At 34.9% G+C, this 20,842-nt stretch overlaps 1 protein-coding gene across 12 annotated transcripts in view; it reads right to left on the reverse strand.

Annotated features, from left to right (window-relative positions):
- Positions 1-10,449: 10,449 nt before the first annotated feature.
- The window catches only part of LOC149801425 (tropomyosin-like), a 60,997-nt gene continuing 50,604 nt past the window's right edge, over positions 10,450-20,842 (reverse strand). For 11 of the 12 annotated variants that reach the window (XM_089955546.1, XM_089955545.1, XM_089955544.1 and 8 more), the window contains 3 exons: positions 19,400-19,462; positions 17,139-17,208; positions 10,450-11,825 (listed from right to left, as the gene is read on the reverse strand). In XM_089955546.1, coding sequence (XP_089811672.1) covers positions 11,743-11,825; positions 17,139-17,208; positions 19,400-19,462 — 216 coding nt within the window. In that variant the 3' untranslated portion in view covers positions 10,450-11,742. Of the gene's footprint in view, positions 11,826-13,349; positions 13,453-17,138; positions 17,209-19,399; positions 19,463-20,842 lie in introns of all 12 variants that reach the window. The other variant, XM_089955537.1, reaches the window with a different exon arrangement.

Here is a 20,842-nt window from a genome sequence, read left to right on the forward strand (position 1 = left end):
GTAAAATACTGAACGATTCTGATAATGCAAAGTTGACGGAGAAAAAAATGAGCATATAATAATAATGAGTATCACATAGAGTTAACATAGTGTCAGAAAAAACTGCACACCAAAGATGTAAATTGTACCGAATATGTAATGAACATAGGCAATACCTATTCTCTATAATGACATAGTCGTAATTTTAACAACTGTACACAAAATAATAATGAACAGATATTTCAGGGATGTACAATATGAAAGAAATATAATTGTTAAATTTTTGTGACGTGATCACAACATATCACACTGGAAAGGATTTATACGAGACCGCCGTCATATTTCCCGGTTTATATTTCTCTTAGCATATGACATAAGGTAGACTAAATATGTATTTTTAAAAAATTAATATAAAATTAGTATCTCAGACTGAGTCAAACATAAACTTTAAATTAATGCATTCACCCCGCCTAATGTACAAGCTAATGATACCAGAATGGTTTCTTTTTTTAATATAAAAAGCGAAACTAAAGCTTGCTGACTTTGTAAGCTCTGTGATGTAATTCCGGTCGTTTGCATCCAGTATGAGCTTGAAAAACGTTTTGGCAGACATTTTTGAAGCAAGAGATTTTAAGGCAAGTAATCATATATATTCCGCTTTTGAGTGGAGCCAAATAATCGATGCACAGAGTGCCACCCTTTTTATTTTAGCAACATAGGATTTTCGACCAGCACGTTGTTCTCCGCCTTTTTTTTTTTTTTGTTTGACTGGCGGCTGACGCCAGTCAAACAACAAAAAAAAAAAAAAAAAAAGGTGGAGGACAACTTGTTGGTCTACATAGGATTTAATTTTACATAATGTTAAATGTATGGTGTCTGCGGCGGTTTTAGGGCAGCGTGGGGCCGGTGCGAAATGTGGACAATGGGCCCCCAAATTCTAATTTCTTTATTACTTAAGAAATGCTGTAAAATATTCATAGAACAATACAGGTTTGTTTTATTTGCGAAAGAATCATTTCTACTTTGAACATAAAACTGAGAAAAGTTTAATTTAAAAAGGTAGATTCATAATAATAAATAAATAAATAAATTGGGCCACCCCCACGCTGCCAGTGGGTCTGGTGCGATCGCACCTTTCAGCTTCTTACCTAGCTAAGGCCGCTAGTTACAGTGTAATGTAGTCCACGATTCCTATGAACAAGATTATAATTTAGGAATTTACCTCAGTTCGTGGGTTACATAATGGAATTTGACGCCGTCCGAGATGTTGTAAAAGAATGATAAGTGGCAGGTTGTAACGGTCCCCGTCCCTGTTCAGCGTCAGTTTGTTACAACCTGACGCATATCTGTGACAATCTGTAAACATCGCTCACCATTCCATCGAGGGTTGTTAACAGTCAGTAATAAGAATAAAAATGAATACTAACAAAATCTATGACATTATACTTCCTGCATATGCAAATGACTACTGCAGCCATATGTATTTGTTAGTGAAGAAGGAAAACTATTGACAACACCCAGTCCTATTCTATATTTTTTAAAAATTTACACAAGGGGATAGAGGCGTAGCTATGACATTTTGCGCCCGGGGACGAACTATAAAATTGGCGCCCCAGCCCCCTCCCCGTTTAATCACATTTTTGAATATTACCCTTGTTTACTTATTATAATGTAACGTTGTAAGCCTCATTTTGGCGCCCGGGGACATATGTACCCCCTGCCCCCCCCCCCCCCAGCTACGCCTCTGAAGGGGATGAAACTATAGCATTTTGAAATCTGCACCCTCGCTTATTCTGTGCTAATTTTATTTAAATCAGTCTGCTGATGAAATCCTGAGTGCGAGGATGAAAGCTTCCTGTTAGCTTTCTCTATATTGTTTGTGTATGTGATTGAAAGGTTAAAAAATTGTCAGATATGAACAGATGTGCTATGGTTATCAATGGAATATATAATCTGCATGACCTCAGTGTTCAGTTGTATGTGGTGAAATGATACAACTCTGTTGCGTATTGATTTGATTCACAATACACATCCTGAAATAAAATACATATGGATACACATGTACTTAATTAGTCTTTCCATCTTTGAAAGGGAGATGCCCTGTAATGAATGTTGACATACTCTTTGTATTTCCTGTATGCAGATTACAGACAGACATATAGCTATCTTATATTTATACGAGTTCTCATCGATGACAAGGTAACAAAAATACTTTCAAACACACTACCTGTTGGTTGTCATTGAGTTTTATTCAGTGTTTTAGGCCATTTAATGGTGGCTCCATTGAACTCACTTTAGCCACCAGGCCCTTTCAATGCTTTGAAAATATCTTACTACCAATTTCACATTTCACTTAAATGAACACATTATGATGTCATCTTCTAAACAGAAGTTTCCTCATGTAAAAAAAATCTTTATCTAAAACAAATCCTGGCATCAGAATAAAAATGAATACTAACAAAATCTATGACATTATACTTCCTGCATATGCAAATGACTACTGCAGCCACATGTATTTGTATTTGTTAGTGAAGAAGGAAAACTATTGACAACACCCAGTCCTATTCTATATTTTTTTAAAATTTACACAAGGTGATGAAACTTAAGCATTTTGAAAACTGCATCCTCGCTTATTCTGTGTTAATTTTATTTATTCCATCAGCACCTTCATTTACTGGTTAAGTCTCTACATAAAAAGAGAAATTTGTTCCTCATGTACATACTCTGCTCCTTATCTGTGACTGTTTTGTACAATTGTCCAGAGATCACAGATATTATCTTTTGGATACATCTGCTCCAAAATAGGATTTGTCACTAACATAAACTTGTGTTCTTGAATCAGTAGTTTACTGACTGCCAGATTTCTTATCTGTTCCATAATGCTGTATTCGGGTTTTGGCCTTTCAATCCCATAGTCTGCTTGTGCAGCCAGAGGTTTTCAAATAAAAATCTATACGTCTTAATTTTGTTTTTTTATTGTTTATTCAGTTTATCTTAACCCTGATATGGATATATGATTCTGAAGCATATGATCCACGGGGCTAAAATGATTGATAAAAAAAATAAATGAAAATTGCATTCTACTTTCACATTGTCAATAATTTAATTAGGTGCAGTATTCTGCCCTTTCTACATTTTGTTTCGAGATACCACTAAAAGTGATTTTGACTGTAAGCCGTTTATTTTTTTTTCAGTTACCATGTACATATGATTCGTATTTAACACTCTTCTCAGGCTCAGAATCACTCACTGGCATCTACATTAACACTTTCCCAGCTCCAATAATCCGATATACTTCGTAACTTTAAATGTTTTTGTCATCATCACCATCATCAGCCAGTATTTGCTGAACAAAATGGTAGTCTGAAGATGAACCACACCAGGAATCAGTCATTTTGGGTTTTCTAGGGTGCCTGTATTTTAAACACGCATTTGTAAATCTTGATGAAAGGTTAAAACAACATCACAATCCTTATTCCAATGCCCAATGTGCCGATCAAATTTACCTTAACAACTGTTCATGTTATGCTGGAGGCCACCAAATGTGTTAACAGTTGCCTACCTGAAAAACGTGTCGCAATAAGAATGGTTAAATATAAATTGTATACTCTGCCGAGCACATTTTCATATACAGGATTTTCAGTTAATTTGCAGGAGTTCTCATGCATCACTGTTTTCCAAGTGCACAAATTAGTACAAATTTATGCGTACACTGACAGCTCTGTTTAAGTGCTTTATATATCAGTTATTGACTTTTGATAGGAAGTTTTTCTATTGGTTTGTCAATACTTCCTGTTTGTCACATGGAATAAGCTATTTCTGATTGGTGGTTACTGTTTAATTGGACCGGAACAAGCAATAACCACAAATGGGAGTTAAGTGTAACACATTTCACCATGTGAAACACCAGTAGTGTAACTTTCAAATCAACCAAAGTAGACAAGATACAATTCAACATAGAAACTTCGCATAAAAGTGGTTATTCAGTGACGTGTAAAGTTTTTTATTATAAGTGTGGAACATAGTTGGAATGTATCCTTTATGTTGAACATGCTGCTTATGAGCCATATTACTTGGTCATTTTGTGCACAGTGAGCGAGTATTCTCAAAGTCTTTTTTGGTGTTACTAAAAAATAAGTGCCTGTGATTGTAGATGCCGTTTCAGATGAATTCTAGATTTAATGAATAACAAGGCAAACTAATACAAATTATTCTGGACTGCTTAAGACTAAAATAACTTGCACAAGTATCGTTTTGTATCAATTTTCAGTCTCTTGTATTGATAAGTTTATCATTACAGCAAATGCATTGATATATCTATGAATCATTTCATCCCTATTCGGCTGACCCCCAGAGTAAGGTTTCTCGACTGGTTTCTATGGTTTTACTTTTATCTACTACTGTATGAAAAATTATATAGAGTATCCAGTTTTCTGTTTAGTTGAATTAAACATTAAAGCTGATTTGTTGGTTGTAAGAGTGATTTATTATTTCTACTGATTATCACAATATAGTGGCATATTCTGTGACAGTCAGTGTGGTAATGGTGCATGACATGACTATTTTTAATTTACAAATTTATCTGGTAGAAATTTCAAATAAGGTCCTATCCTGACCATTACACCTTTCTGAGAAATGCACTTTGAAATATCTTCCTAAAATGAGGTTCTGGTTAAATAATGGCTACTTTTTTCATACCTTTAAAGAAGTAGCCACAATATCTGTGCAATCTGGGGCTGACCTAATTTTTTATTTAAATGATGGAGAACATAAAAATACAAGATAAAAGTGTATCACTTCAGGTTTTCCTGATTTAGCAAGTCTGAAATCTCACACTTAAAGGAGCATGGCCCAAATGCTTTTGTTATTGAAAAATCATTATATTGTTGACATGGCAGGTCACGGATAGTGATCATAATTTTTTTGTATGATCTTTTATTAAGATGACATCAAATTTAATTGCATTTCTTAATATGAAACACCCAGATCTGTTGCCATGAGGTCTGAAGGTCTTTCCACACAAGGATGAATATGTCTAAACATGGCTACCCTTTATATGGAGACTTTTCGCCTAAAGAAATCTGCCATTTATCGATATCTGGGTAGAGAAAATTGCTTTGTACATGGGGACAGGTAGACAGTACAAAAAACAGTACAACATGGGGTATGCTCATTATCAAGCTGGAATCTAGTCATTGATCATCACAGATCCTAATCCCAGAGTTGAACATTTACATTTTTTAATTTGAGCTAAGAAATTTATATAAATGATGATGGGTGCAGAACTTGTACAGTGTGTGTGTGTGTGGGTTTAACTTGTAAGGATCACCCTGACCAGGGTTCCATATAGACACCATACATAAAACTGAGAAATTGCAGAAAAACTTGACTTCAGCCTGTAAATAAGTCACAAGTGAATGAAGGGCAGGTCTTAGTTCCTAATTATTCAAGTGAGGCCCTAACAATGTTCCATAAATATCGTATCATAAAATGTTCACTCTTACAATTTGTTACCAAAATTTTTAGATATAATGCTAGGCCCATCTTGCAAGTAACTCCTTCATGCATATAAGGCAGGTCACTGTTACCTACTTTTTCCACATAATGATTCTTATGGAATAAAGAACTTTCAGACAAAGTAACATACCAATAACCATGATTAACCCAAATGCAAAAAATGCCAACAGGGAGATTTAGAACAAGCTTGTCTGCACTTAGTATATTGTGCTAAAAATGTGAATACAGAAATTAAGTTTATGACTGAGACTTGTAAAGAAACCATTCGTCTTTGGTGTGTCTTGGCAAAATTTACAGTTTGTCATCAGCATCTAGGGCAACAGCCCAATAAGTCTGTTAAAGCTGTTGGACAAAGAATTTAGACTGTAATTTCCCTGTTCAACTGTACAGATATTGACACTGGCCTTAGATTTGTTTCATCATGAAACAGAAAGGCCCAAATGGAAACTTCTTCCCTTTTGGTTTACAATGACCTTGATCCTCAACTTGAAAGATTCCTGGAATCCGCAGGCTTTTCTGTACCCTTGAAAGTGAACCATATGTGCAGATAGGTTATGACAGAACTGAAAATAACACATAACAACAATGCGTCTCAAGTCATGGCTACCCTTAATTGATCCATCTTAGAGATAATCATACCCTACACATCAGATTAGCACAGCATATAAAATTTAAGTATTTTATGTTGACACCTACTCAATTTGATTAGTGAACATAATGGATTTTTTTTGGTTGAAATTTTGAACATTATGAGCATCTGAATTGTACAAGATGTTGTGGCACTGGATGGCAATGGGCAATATGCCCAAACATCCAACAGGCTGCCAGTGCATGTGTAAATCCCATGATGCCCACACCTTTTCTAGTGATAGTATTTGTTGGCAACCAAAAGATACTGGCGCACATTAGGGCTTGAGTGATATATGGTAATATGTCAATTACAACGCACATGTCAAGTTATATATTGAAGTTAAAGTGCTGAAATAGTTGACAGACAAGGCCATAAACTAAGCTTGTTCCTCTAAAGACTGGAGTATAAATTCTGATATTAACTGCAAAGAGGCTGCAGTTTCAGATGTTAATCAAAATGACCTAAGCTTGAAGCTGTATTACAATAAATTTGCCCCTTATGATGGAGATCCATGCTGATACGATGTAATTGAAGAAAGTTTGGTTCACTATTCAAAGGCAAAGTTGCAAGGGCCATTAAAATTAGTCAGAAAAAAGTCGAAAATGAAACCTGACCTAGACATTTTTCATAGCATAGTTTAGTTGGAAGTGATGGGAAGTAACAGAGCAAACATGTTTAACACTTTATACCTCCCACATAAATACGGTCTGGGGGCATAAGAGTCCTAGAAATTTAAGATTTCCACCTTGATTTTTATGTTGCTTGGGTCATCATCTTTCTTCCCCCAAAAATGGCATTGTGTAGCTTGTTACCAGGCTGTCTGATGGGAACTAGAAGTCAAATTTTCAGAAATATTTCACATACTTGGCAGCCTATATTGACTTTCTTCCACAAGTTAAAGTACAGTTGCTTTAGTCTGACTGCTTACTTTGCGGTCTTTTTCCTGATGGAATCAAATTCTGACAGGACCAAGTGGAGATGTTTTAAAATTTTATTGACTACTTCAGTTGGCTCAAACATGATCGTAGCAGAAGAATGCCAAAGTCGGTTGCAGTACGAGTATGCTTCCTCAATGAAACGAAGAAAAATATACTAATGTTCAGGGAAGTGATTAGTTAGTTCTATTTTGGTGAATAAATGTATCCCTCCTTCTATCAACTTTGGCATTCCTCAGCTACCATCACATTTCAGCAAACTGAAAAAATATGTCAACATAATTTGACAGTATTCACTTGCTTGTGTCGGAAGTTGCCTCCATCTGGTTGTCGTTGTTGTTGGGTTTAACACCATTTTTCAGCACACAATAGGCTATGTATGGCAGCCAGTATTAATGGTGGAGGAAGAACCCGGGAAAACCCCGGGAAGAACCACCGACCCACGAGAAGCTACTAGCAAGCTTTCTCACATACCCACATTGGCCGAATCCCTCCATCTTGACAAAGAGATCAGATTAAGTATAGTTCAACTAAAGCAATTAAATTTTAATCTGTGGAACAAAGTCAATATGGGTTGTCAAGAAGGAGATATTCACCAAAATTTGGCCTCTACTTAGGAACATTCGACACAATGCCGTTTCATTTGGTTGGAAGACATTGACCCAGACATCATTAATATCGGGGTGGACATCTTGCATTGCTGGACTAGGAGCATACAATTCTCGACTTTATTTTTTAATATTTCAATTCAGTCCATTTTTTTAATTCTCTTTAGACCATACAGGCAAAATTAAAAGTATTCGATTATTTAGTTAACTTGTGCACCCAATTTCAACACCAAAGGCCGATATTTCTTCGAAATGATATATTTTTCATTCAGCACTTTAACCCTTTACATCATGCAAGCGCCTTTGGATGCCTCTACTCCATTCTCATGGAAGCGCCTTTCGACACGTGCTGTAAACATCAGCCATTTTTACCAGGTTTTCGTAGCACCACCTTTAGATATTACATTTATTGGTGTGAATGATCATTATGTCAGATCACATGGTCGCTGTTTAAGATCTGGTCAAAATCTGTTATATAATGCAACTGGGTTGTATACTCCACTCTCCAGAATTGAGGCTGAGGATTTCGTTCAGTACTTATTCAAGTTTTCACGATTAGAATCTCAACTATGAAAGCTTCAGTACTTTAAGTAAAGGCTCTGATATTGATGTAGGCAGCAATTAGTTTTTCTAAATGATCAAATTCAGATGATTTAGTGATGTAGACGCAAAGAACTTGTACATTTCGAGTATGAGAAATGGCAGCTACGGTTGGTCACGCAGTTTCACTGACATGACAGTGAACGAGTTCTCTTAAGATTTTAAAGCACATAAATTCTTATGAAAAATAATTATACAGCTGTAACGATTGGATTTTACTCTTAAATCTTTCTATACATAATGTGTACCAAAAATGTAAATTTGTTAAAACTGATGTTAAACTTAACATATACAGTACAACCCCGCTATAATGTGAATTCGGATTAACGCGGTTGTGGCGTGGCTCCCGAAATTTACTGCATTCGCACATGAAAAAATATTTTTGTTCAAAGTACATGAAATAGTGTATAAAAAATGTATTATAATTATGGGGAAGAGATCGTGTATGAATTCGAATTTAATATGATCGTGGCGTGGTTCCTAAAATTTTAAATACATGTGTATTTTTCATGTAAGGGGTAAAAAAATAATTTTTAAGTACAAGAAATAGTGTAAAAGGTTTATTATCGTTTCGGGGAAGAGTTCGCGTGTGAATTTTAATGTAATACGATCGTAGCATAGCTTCTGAAATTTAACAATATCACCAGGTTCTTTAAGTGTTGTGCCAAAATAAACATTATCAGAAATGTTACTTATTACTGGTCCAGCAAGTCGTCTTTGTGATTTTCAACAATTGATTCTGAATCGTTGCTCAAACAACAGCAAACATGTTTCTTCTTTAACTGCATACATAACCAAGCAGCAGACAATGCGGTGATTGATAAAAAAATTCTCTCTGTTTAATAAATATCTTGAAACAAAAGCCGCCAACATGTTTGCTGGGCTTGGCGGTGTTATTAGACGCAATCAGTTGACCAGTAAATAATGTCCGCTTTATTAGCTGGAAATTGAAAGGGTATGAAATTGTACATGCGTTCAGCTCTAAATTTTTTTTATAAAAGTGACTTGTGACCATTGCAGGCCTACTGCACTTAGTTCTCTCGTTTTACATGTGTATGGGGTTTGCTTAAGAACTCGTTATTAATTTCCCAATTTTTTATAAAAATATTTTACCATTATGGAAAAACAAGTTCACAAACGCAAGTTCTTCTCTGCACTTTGTGCAATGATTAGTAGTTTTCAAACATTTCTTTCGATAAACAAAATCTGAAGTAAAATTATATGCATGCTGAAAGCATGTGTTGATTATTCTTGCTGTAGTCGTTCAAACGAATAGGCATATAAGCGTTAATTATTGGAAATTTGCAATCGATAAATTTACATGGAAACACATACGAGAAAATTTTAACACAATGAAATTTGTACAGACACCGTTCATAGACCCTGGACACAGTTCATAAACCCTGGAACATAATGAACCGTACATGTGCTTTGTCTTTCGTAACCTAATTTTGGTGTTAATTTTTCCCATTGAATTCATACACATAATGATGTGTGACAAAATTATTGAATAGTTTAAATATGTATGCAAGTTTTGCGATTGAATTACATATATTACGGATTAACTGCAAGCTGCGACAGTACAATACCAGATGGCAAGTAAACAGTGTTGATATTCTGTTCATGCTGTATAATAGATGCTGAATTCAGACACAATAATCTGGGAAAAATTTATTGAATATTCTAAATCTCTGTGCAATTTTTCATAGGAATTACATGCATTATAGATGAACTGCATGCCATGACAGCACGATAGTAAACAGTGTTGATACCCTATTCATCATATACATTAGACATGAATACACCTATATGTGCCAATGAGTTGTTCTCTGAAAAAATTAAAATACTGTAAAACCCCGTAACTTGCCCCCGATATTAACGCGATCCAATTTGTTGGACCCCAATTATCGCATTATAACAGGGTTCCACTGTACTACACTGCTTAACAGTTAACGGTCAAGCCTATGTGTATGGAGTCTAATAGGTAACAGATGTTCTATTTATTGCACACTGCACTGGGTAACTTTGCTACATGTGTATCAAAAGGCTAAAAGGCCATACACTCTACGAGATAAAGGTTTAAAATGATATAGAGAGAAAACAAAAAAAATGTGTCTGAAAGCATAAAAATGCTGAACATTCATCAAAATTAAAAATTAAAAACAACAAAAGCATGGCACTAGTGTGATTTTTTTTTATTGAAGGTTAAATCCAAATTGGCAATATCCAGGGACAATGCACAGTAGGCGAAGCAAGAAGACACTTTCTACACAACTTAAGTAATTAGATCATGACTTGCATGTTATAATACGAGACCAAAGATCTGTATACTTTTGAATAACAATGTTAAATACACTAAACTTCAATAAAAATGTTAACGACAAAAGATGTAAAGTTGGTATCAATTTTCTTTACAAAATAGAAAATCCTGTATAAAGTGTACACAAAAATTGTATAGATATGCTACAGCCTACATCAGCTGTGCCAAGTAAAGGGCTGCTTATTTAGATTTATGTAGGTTTCAATATACAGAAATAATGCATCTAGTACTATATCATTAAATTTTTTTGTGAAGTATTATTATTACATACATCATCTGGCAGTGACATGAGGGCCAGAACTGTGACCAAACTTTGCTGGATACTACTAAAGCTAAAAACATTTTTAAAAAAAAAAGAATGAGGGTATATTAGGGACTGGATATTGCCGATCAAACAACTCGTTTACCATTAGGTATGCAAAGATTTCACCAAGGACACCAAGAACTGGCTTACAAGATGAACCAAAAATAACCGTGGATTCTAAGTAGGTCTTAGACTGTGAGATGGTTACCATCTAAGAAAAACATATCCACCAATTCTAGCCATATTTCTAGCCCATGTATGCCTTTGCCAAACCTTTTAGAGGTTACAGTACTATTATGTAGAGACTCAAAATCTAATCCCACAATCGAAACATTGTCCAAACCAAAAGATCTTTTGGTACATTAATCAAAACACCATCACAGATTATATATCCTTCTCCCAACGAAAAAAAAAAAAAAAAAGACCATGTGATCATTACAGTGGGTCGACAGTAAACTCGTAAAGGTTTGGCTAGCCTGAAAGGCAGATCTCTGTAATTACATATCATTTACAAACATACATACATACAATAAGATCAGGATAAGCTACCTAATGATCTCTTGTCGCACATAGCGGTCATGTTTAATGGATAATGATTATTACTCAAATTACTTAACATGTTCATTTCTCTTTGACAAATTTGATCCACTCTTAAAACCACTTTGAAGATAAGACATTTTAAAAAAAAATTGCGTACATACTATACACTGCTGTACAAATTAAAATTGCTTAAGATTTCTTTGTACAAAAGTAGACAAGAGAAAGTGAAATATTTCAATGATAATGCCAATGTTGATTGAGGGCACTTTAATAAAAAAGAAAATTTGTCACAGACTCGTCTTATCTTCTTAGTAGCCAGCAAGCTCAGCAAATGTTTGATCCAACTCGTCGCTGATAGCCTTGTATTTCTCCTTCTCTGATAGAAGCTCATCTGAAAGCAAGTATGCAATATATGAATACCCTCTTCTGTGCACATGACGCAGCAAACTGGACAAGCAATTACAGCACTACCCAATTATAATGCTATCAATGGAGTCGGAGAGCATGCTGTTACAGTGAAACTGCCTTGTAATGAAGTACATTATACATTTTTTTTCACCACTTAAATAAAATGGACCCATAAACACACCTGCCATGTAATAGTATTCCTTCATTATAACACCTGCCATATAATATTCCCTCATTATAACACCTGCCATATAATAGTATTTTTTCATTATAACACCTTCCATACGAGCCATATATTCCTTCATTATAACATCATCCATACAAGTCGTATAATTTTCCTTCATTATAACACTATCCATACATGCCATATAATACTATTCCTTCATTATAACCCGATCTATACGTGCCATATAATAGTATTCCTTCATTATAACCCGATATACGTGCCATATAATAGTATTCCTTCATTATAACAGGGTATACCACTCTGTAGAGAGACTGCCAAATAATGTAGCATCTGATATAACATTTCTACCAGCTGAAGAAATGGGATTGGGCAATGATCACAGGTAGTACCTAGTATCATTTTAAACAGAGCAATGGCAATACAGAGACATATTCAGCATTTGCATTAGCATAATTCAATGGCACAATAATTATGATGTACAAGGAAGCACTTAGTGTGACAAAAAATAATGTAAACAAGAGACATGTGAAGGTATTGTTACTCTACTATCTGACAGGAATTTCCAAGATTTCAGACAACAGCATTTTGTTATTTTTAAGTGACAAGTGTGGAACCCATATATGATAATCTTAAGATACAAGATTATAAAATTAGCCACTGTAGCAGTCATATGGGATGTAAGAGCCCATTAGAAGACCTTCAATGAAAACCCATGTCGATATGATCATCCATCCAGGAGAACTAGTTACAAGATTTTCAATATGCTCATTGTGGCAGCTATATGAGGTCAGATCAGCACCATTTTCATTCCCAACCAGATAATCTGATAATCTTACAATCTGTCTTCCAGTGGAACCCCTCCCCCATGCCAGTATGACCTTCCACTTCGGTGGAGTAGCTATAACAAGATTTTCAAGACGGATGCAGTGGTGGCCATACTGGATGTCAAATCTGTAAAGTTTTCATCTATTACCAATTAGACATCTCAGTAAGTCTTGTAATGAAAATTCCATGCCGATATTACCTGCAGAGATTTTGTTGAAGCAAAAGTCTTCATATCTTTGTAACAGTATCTGAACCAGATTTTAAACCAGTAATGATAAAGTAATTCAAACCAGTAATGATAAAGTAATTCAAGCCTGGTGATAAAACCCAAGGAACCTGGTAAAATGCAATTCCTAATAAACAATACATCTTACAAATGTCATCATTCCTGTTTCAATCCCCATATTAGGATACAGCTCATGCCAAGCACAAGAGTTGTAACTGTATAAGCAGCAATTGCTGATTCTGCAGCTGATATTTTCTTGGTACAAATACCTTTATGGAAATCAACTATTCTACATATTCTGCATTTCATTCATCACTTGTTCCATTTCCTCCTGCAGCTGTCTATTGTTGGCCCGGGACTGCTCTAGGTCAACTGGAAGGAGACACAACATGCACAAGCAAAATTCAACTAACTAATCACATTCTCACACAAGCAGTCACATGACCCAGCACTGACCAACAGGGATGGGCAAGACATTGGTTGCCAAACAACAAGCCACATCACCCACCAACTGTTGTTACTGAGCATATAGTTGTCATGACAACAACTATATTACCCGTATATTATATTAGTAAAATCTTAGGGTATTGGGTCATCACAATGGCATTCAAACGACTAAATTTAGTAGATGGGTAACATATAATACAGTTAGTCAACATCAATACTCTTATTTTGAAGCAAGATTTCTCACAAGAGGCATAACTGCTATATCGGTTTGGTTTGGTTTTGTGTTTTACCTCACAGCGAGACAAGGAGATTATTTAGTGCCATTGATAATTGTTAAAATTACTAAAGAGCACAAAATATTTTTGAATTTAGCAGAGAAGCTTTATTTACTTTTCTTTTGTTTGCCAAAAATGATACAAAGGATTATTAATTACACCGTAAATTTTGATGCAACTTACATGCTGCAATAAATTTATTCATTAAAGTTTGAAGGTGCTAAAATATTACAATTTACTGTATGCCCTTCCTACCCCATTAAACCAATAGAGCATTGGTCAATGGTAACATTCTTCCAAGGTTTGATCTGGTTTCATCTGAATAAATCGGGACATTTAAGAAAATGTACAATGCATAAATCAAACCTGTTTCTGAAAAACATAGTGATACTTGAAGGCTGATACTGCAAAGGATACTTCTAACAGAAAAACTTCACTTACTATATCAAATAGTAAGGACAACATCTGAATGAAGCTGTTTCAAAGCATATGATGAGAAAACCAAATTTAGTAGAATCTTGTCTTGTTCCGTTGGTTTTAATGGCACTTTTAACACACTGGCTTCATTATGCCATGTAAATAGGACCAAAATTCCTTTCCAGAGTACACAATGTGGCAGCCAACCTGGCTGGCATGGGTGGATATTGGTACTGAGCCCACAATCGTTGGATTGGGAGTCTGACACTCTGCTAACTGTGCTATTGTGAATTCCGAATTCAGTGTAAATTAGGCAACAATCTGTCAAGCATAAAAGGCAGTACCTTGCCTGAATATAAAACATTAATGCCTCAGTGTTCACCTCTGATAACTAAGTCACAAACAAGCAAGATGCATGTAAAATAATGTTAGCAGTATTCCAGATTTGAAGATTAAATCTGTCAAGAGTATCTGGTTTCATGACTGACATGAAAAGATAACTCGTGTTCATAAAATAATGGGATAAAAACCAAAACTTGAAATTGCAGATCCTAATTTGCAAACTAACATGCACATGCACACCCATCATATGTACTCCATAAGTGTCAACTTATTCTTTACCTTGAAACTGGATAAAAGGTCTTCATTTTTGTCCTCGACTAATGAAAGACCTCAATGTTGTTATGAGGATCAGTACCACCCTGCAACTCGTTAACTGAGACTAGCAACATCTAAGACCATATATTTTAATCTGAGTGAAGTTACACTTCTAACTATTAGTCATTCGATAAATTGTATTTAAAAAAATAGTGGCCAAATCTTCAATTAGCTGGCATTAAGCGACAACAGAATTGGATTTACATTCTCCAGCCTTTTGTTTTACTTCACATACAAATATATAAAGCACCAACTTAAACTTATTTTAATAGAGAAGAGACACCTTTTCTCTGACACTAATACTGCAAGTCGATGTCAAATTTATTTAACATAAGCTCCAGTTCAAAAAATTATTTTTCTTATTTCAGTAATGAACTGCATTCTCACATTGACATTCAGAATTAAAATAATACCTTTAAGGGGCACATGATATCTAAACAAGAAAATGAAATCGTACCAGGAAATTGATTCAAGTCTTACCAGAAGCCACACCGACAAGGGCCAAAACATTTAACTGATTAGAAAGAAACAGAGGTAAATCTCAATGAATATTGGTTAGAAATTAAAACTTTGAAAACTTTATGCACAGCAGGCCCATATTTTTACTTAAGATTTATGTAGTTTTCAGAGTTTTTTCCAAGGTATCCTAGAACGATTGAGCAGGTCCTTCAAGTGACCAAGTGATCGATATTGTTGTCAAAAAGTTTGTAAATTTTGCCATCACCTTGTCCTTCTTGTTATATTTCAAATTTTTAATCATACATTCAAATGTTATTTTCTTACCAACATTAAAATAATCTTTGGTTGTTAAATTCTATAGCTTGCCATTTGCTGTAAGTAAAAATGGCTAGTTTCAAGTTTACAATTTGTGTGCATCTTTCATGCAAAAATAGAAATTTATTTACAAATTATTTGTCATTCAACAGAGCCATCCTGTTCTTGCAGAAAATTATTCAAGTACAGTTTGCAACAGTTTTAGTTTTGCCTTCTCTTAAAGTGTCTTTTTACATTGAAATGAGCCAATCAAGACATTAGTTCAAGTCAGTTGAGCTTAATAAAGCTGTCAGCTTTCTTAAGATAAATCATAGATGCAGTGGAATGTATTCTGTGGACAGAGGTAACATTAGAACTGCCCCAAATAACCAGTGAATCTAATTCCCTCACCAAACAACAGTACAAAAGTTAGGAAGAGTATGTGGGATGGCACAGAGACTTTGATGGAGTGAATAAAAAAGATGGCTTGAAGCCACTGACCCTATCTTTGAAATAGAGACCACCTACCTTACAGTTTGTCTATCATACTCATATGACCCTGATTGCCTTATATGCTTGTGCAAGTGCCTCTACAAGGTGTAGGATGCAAAATGGTTATTAATCTGCCTATTACTGAAGGAGTAAACCACGACTGTTGTCTCCTGATCCGAATGTTCCTCTCCTGATGTCTGAGGGGTGGAGGGTCAAACCCCAAGTCAGATTTTAGTCAAGGCCAATGCCTGCAGACTCAAGCTGTTAATGTTTTTCATGAAGTTCATCAAAACCAGGAGTTCAAGCATGGCATTGTTTGTTGTTACCAATTTTACATTTAAATTCAGACAGAGTAGCCATATTCTGTTATCATATTCCCAATTGTCTATTATAAAATAATTATCTTGACAATATTTGTTCCCCAATTCAGTGACCCATTTAAATGAAACTTTTTTGCTATCATGTCTTGTGACTTGGTGAAGATAACTGAATTCAACCGCACATTTTTGATGAACTTGGCAGACAGTGTTGGTACAAGCTCATTGTGATGCAGTGGACAGACCAAACTTAAAATGTTTTTTAAAAAAATATCTTAACAGCATTTATGTCCCATAATCTAAATCAGTGTCATTAGACTGACCAGTTGGTTGTATTATACTTTTGAGGCAACCTTTTTGCAGTCATATCCAATTTTATTCACAATGAACTTGCTGAAAACAATGACAAATGATAGTGACTGACACAGAACAATAATAACTAAATAAAAACCAACACAAACTTAGATGCTGGATCACATGACCACATTTATTGTCTTTTTAACTATTTTTAATTAAAAAAAGCTTTAGAATAATAATGCTTTCACAATGTGGCCATGCTCCTCATCATCTATACATGATATATTCTGTAACTGGTAACACGATGCACATGTATTGCTGGATTCATGATCAGTGCTTTATATACATTACTGCAACTGTAAACATGATACCAAGACAGGGGAGATAAGCAACCATTCATTACCTTCAAGTCTGTCAACTTCCTTTTGCAACTTATTAACATTTCTCTCTGCCTCAGTGGCACGGTTCTCAGCCTAAACGAGAGGGATGAACAAACATTACATATAAAGGCTTCATAAATATGCATATTTTTATTTTTAAATTGGTTCTATTTTAGAGGGAAGAACAAACATAACATATACATGCTTCATAATTATGTATATTTTTATTTTTAAATTGGTGTTTTTCAGCACATGCAGTTTGCTTCTCCAGGAGATCCAAGATATTTTAAAATGTTTGTGATAAGAGTTTAGCAGTGATGGAAAAATCCATGTCCAGCAGCCATGAACTAGATAGAAATGTGTAATGCAAGTAAAAACATTTGTTACTTGCTTAAAACATAGCTTAAACTGGTCAAATTTAAATAATTAACTGAATAACTCATCTCTGGTTTAGTAAAGGATTTTGAGATTATTCCAGTCCTGAATCAGGAAACCTGCAACTCCCTCTCTCTCTCTCTCACACACACACACACACACACACAAAGATGGGAACAACACTCTTTGGTGACAACTTAAGCCTTGTAGGAATTCATAAGAAATAAATATGCTTCAAGATGCATTTCACTCAAGGTATTTCAGTGAAAATTTCAGGTCTGACAGAACCGAGTTAATAAAGTAGTAACATGGCAATTTTATATATGTTTAATTTAGCAAATTCTTAGGAAACCAAAAATTAAAGACCAATGTTTCTGTCATAAAAAGTATTTTTTCTAAGTAGAGAAAATAAATCAAGGGAAAAACGACTTAGAAATAGTCTCTCCAGACATGCTGAAGATTGAATATCCCATATTTTTTAAAAATAAACCATTTCATACCAAACAGAAAGTTCTTGTCATGTTTCCAAACAACTTTAAATGTGCCTGTATTACAAAGTAATGACAATTACCTTATAAGCAAGAACAAAGAAGTCGGAGTGCAATAATTAAACTTTCCCATATCGGCCACTTGGTAACCCAAACTCGCCTGTAAACTGGACCCAACATGATTATCAAACTGATGTATAAATCAGACTCCAGTTTTGGTCTCCACAGTGTCCAGTTTAGGAAAATTTCACAATATAGCCAGCAGAAAGAAAATGCTAAACAAAACTCAATCTGCCCTGGTTACTCGTAAGTAATCCTGCCTCCTCAAATTGTGGCTCGCAACAATTGAAAAGAAGAGCTACAATATTTTAAATGAGGTAAGTCACAGAACCCATACAAGTTTTGAGCAAGTGATTTCTTGCTAAAGCAAAATACATGTATGTAATGTCATTAACTTTTTTATTGAAACTTGCAACTCTCATTTAAAATCTTTTTGCCATCAATCAAAGTGAATTTTTGCACAGTTCAGATGATCACCAGTAAGGTGTGTATGCTTGTTTTTATATTAATATATATATGCAAGTGGTACAACATGTACATACTAAAATGAAAATTCACCATGATCTGCAAATGTTTAATTCTACATGGTATAATGTTTCAGTTATAATCTGGAGATTTTTTTTATCCAGCAATTATCTAAAATATCTTGTCTCTCAACATCCAGGACCCTGTATATTCAACCATTTTTTTGGGCATAAGCACATTATAAAATGTACAATATTCTCATAAATGTAATTAAAAAATGTGGCATGCTCAATCTAAAATACTGAAATGCTATCAAATGTCTTGTTTTACAAAGCTTGTCATCTTTATCAACATACCAATTTTCTCTTGCTATTATTTATTATTAAAAATCTTGTATCAATTTTATATCCTAAAATTTAGGTTTTTGCTAGGTTAGTTGCGGACAGTCACAAGATAAAGCTAGCAATGCAGTACACATTTGCGCAGCTGCAAACAAACCATTTACAAGCAACCTGAGAAAGAAGGCAGGCTTCACCTGGTTCTCATTGGATTTTTTAAATCTGTATTCAGCAGTCACCAAAGAGTTCCTAAAGAGTAGTCAGATATATTAGTCATCACCTCTAGTATAAAAAAAGAAAATCTGTTTGCTTCTCTGTGTCCTTATAATGCAGAAGATCAAGTTTTTCTTAATATTATAAACCTAAATAAAGTACATAAAATGGAGTTGCTACTTGCTTGCTTGGTAAAGCAGTTACAGAAAAATCCCCTTTTTAAACAAAAGTCTTCTCTTGCACACTTTGCACAATAAAATCCACTTTGTACGATGTACCCCTACAACAATCATGGAGCAATAATACCACCCTTTATAACACCTCCCTTTATAATGCTATACTTACATCCTTCAGCCTCTGTGTCAAGTCCCTGATGGTCTCCTCATAGCTGTCTTCCCTCTGGGAAGCCTGCACATAAGAAAGCAAACTGACTGCTGTATTTGTTTGTACTTACTAGTGAATACTTTGTAACTGTTAGAGGATGACAAGGAACATTAAAAAGAAAAAAAGCAGGTCAAGAGAGTGGGGTAACTAATACATCTTAAATCAAACTTGTATAGAGTTATGTATAAGAAAACCTCCGAAGCAATGAGATCTTTTTATTTCTTACAGTTAAAAACTCCTGTTCCTTTCATGCTAAAATGTAAAGAAAACAATTCTACAACACTAGATAACTTGTGCAGTGATATGTTTAGTGATGCATTTTTTAAACATGAAAATCTTAACAAAAAGACTCCAGGGACTGTTGTTGTTGCAGGGCTTAACGCCATTTTTCAGCACACAATAGGCTATACATGGCGGCCAGTATTAATGGTGGAGGAAGAACCTGGGAAATGCCCGGAAAGAACCACCGACCCTCGAGAAGCTACTGGCAAGCTTTCTCACATACCCACATTGGCCGAATTCGAGACTCAAACACGCAGACAGAGGTGAGATGGCAGTGATCCTTAACGGACAGCGCTTTAGACCACTCGGCCACTCGGGGCCCCCCTCCAGGGACTGACTAATATAGATTTACTGTACTCGTTTTAAGATGCTGACATTTCTATAGGGTACAAAGACTTACTCTGTACATATTTACAGCTGAATGGATAACTAGGTCTGCCAGCCATCATCTTTAAACCAAGCCAACAATTCTGATGTTTTTTTTATTGTTTTTTTTTAACAAAGGTTAAATTATGAGAAATGGCTGGTACATTGTTAAATAAAAAAAGACTGTCATTCAATAATACAACTAGAAAAGAAGTAATCCACAGTATCTGTTAATGAAACCCGATTCTTTAATTATTTCAGTTTTTGATCCCTTAGTTATGACTAGTACAGAATATGAAGCCTGACAACAGCTATGTTATGGATATGCTAAGAGAGCTCAGTTATTACCGAGAACATTTCTCTGGTTTTGTAATGACGTAGAGGAGGACAAAGGTCAAGCCCTTTGTAGGCCTATTAATGACCCCTAACATGCTGGAATACAATGATATCCTTAAAAGATCCTTTGGGATAAAAGTATGATGATTACAAATGCTTCTGGACAAGTGACAAACATTGTCTTGATTACATCACCGTTTCCTTCTCAGACGATTCGAAGAGCAATTATCAACATAAATAAATTTTACGCCTCTATATACAACTTACAAATTAGATAACAATGAACCATTTTCTTGCTGATAGTAATCAACTATAATGCTATGGAACAAAATGTGTGTGTGATTTGGATTTTTAACGTAGCTTTAACAAATTTTCAGTCATATCCGCTATGATATCTGCAGTGTGGCAGTTTATAGTGAT

The sequence above is a fragment of the Sinohyriopsis cumingii genome, chromosome 4 (genome assembly GCF_028554795.1).
Source record: "Sinohyriopsis cumingii isolate HCF-2022 chromosome 4, ASM2855479v2, whole genome shotgun sequence".
Lineage (NCBI taxonomy): Eukaryota > Metazoa > Mollusca > Bivalvia > Unionida > Unionidae > Sinohyriopsis > Sinohyriopsis cumingii.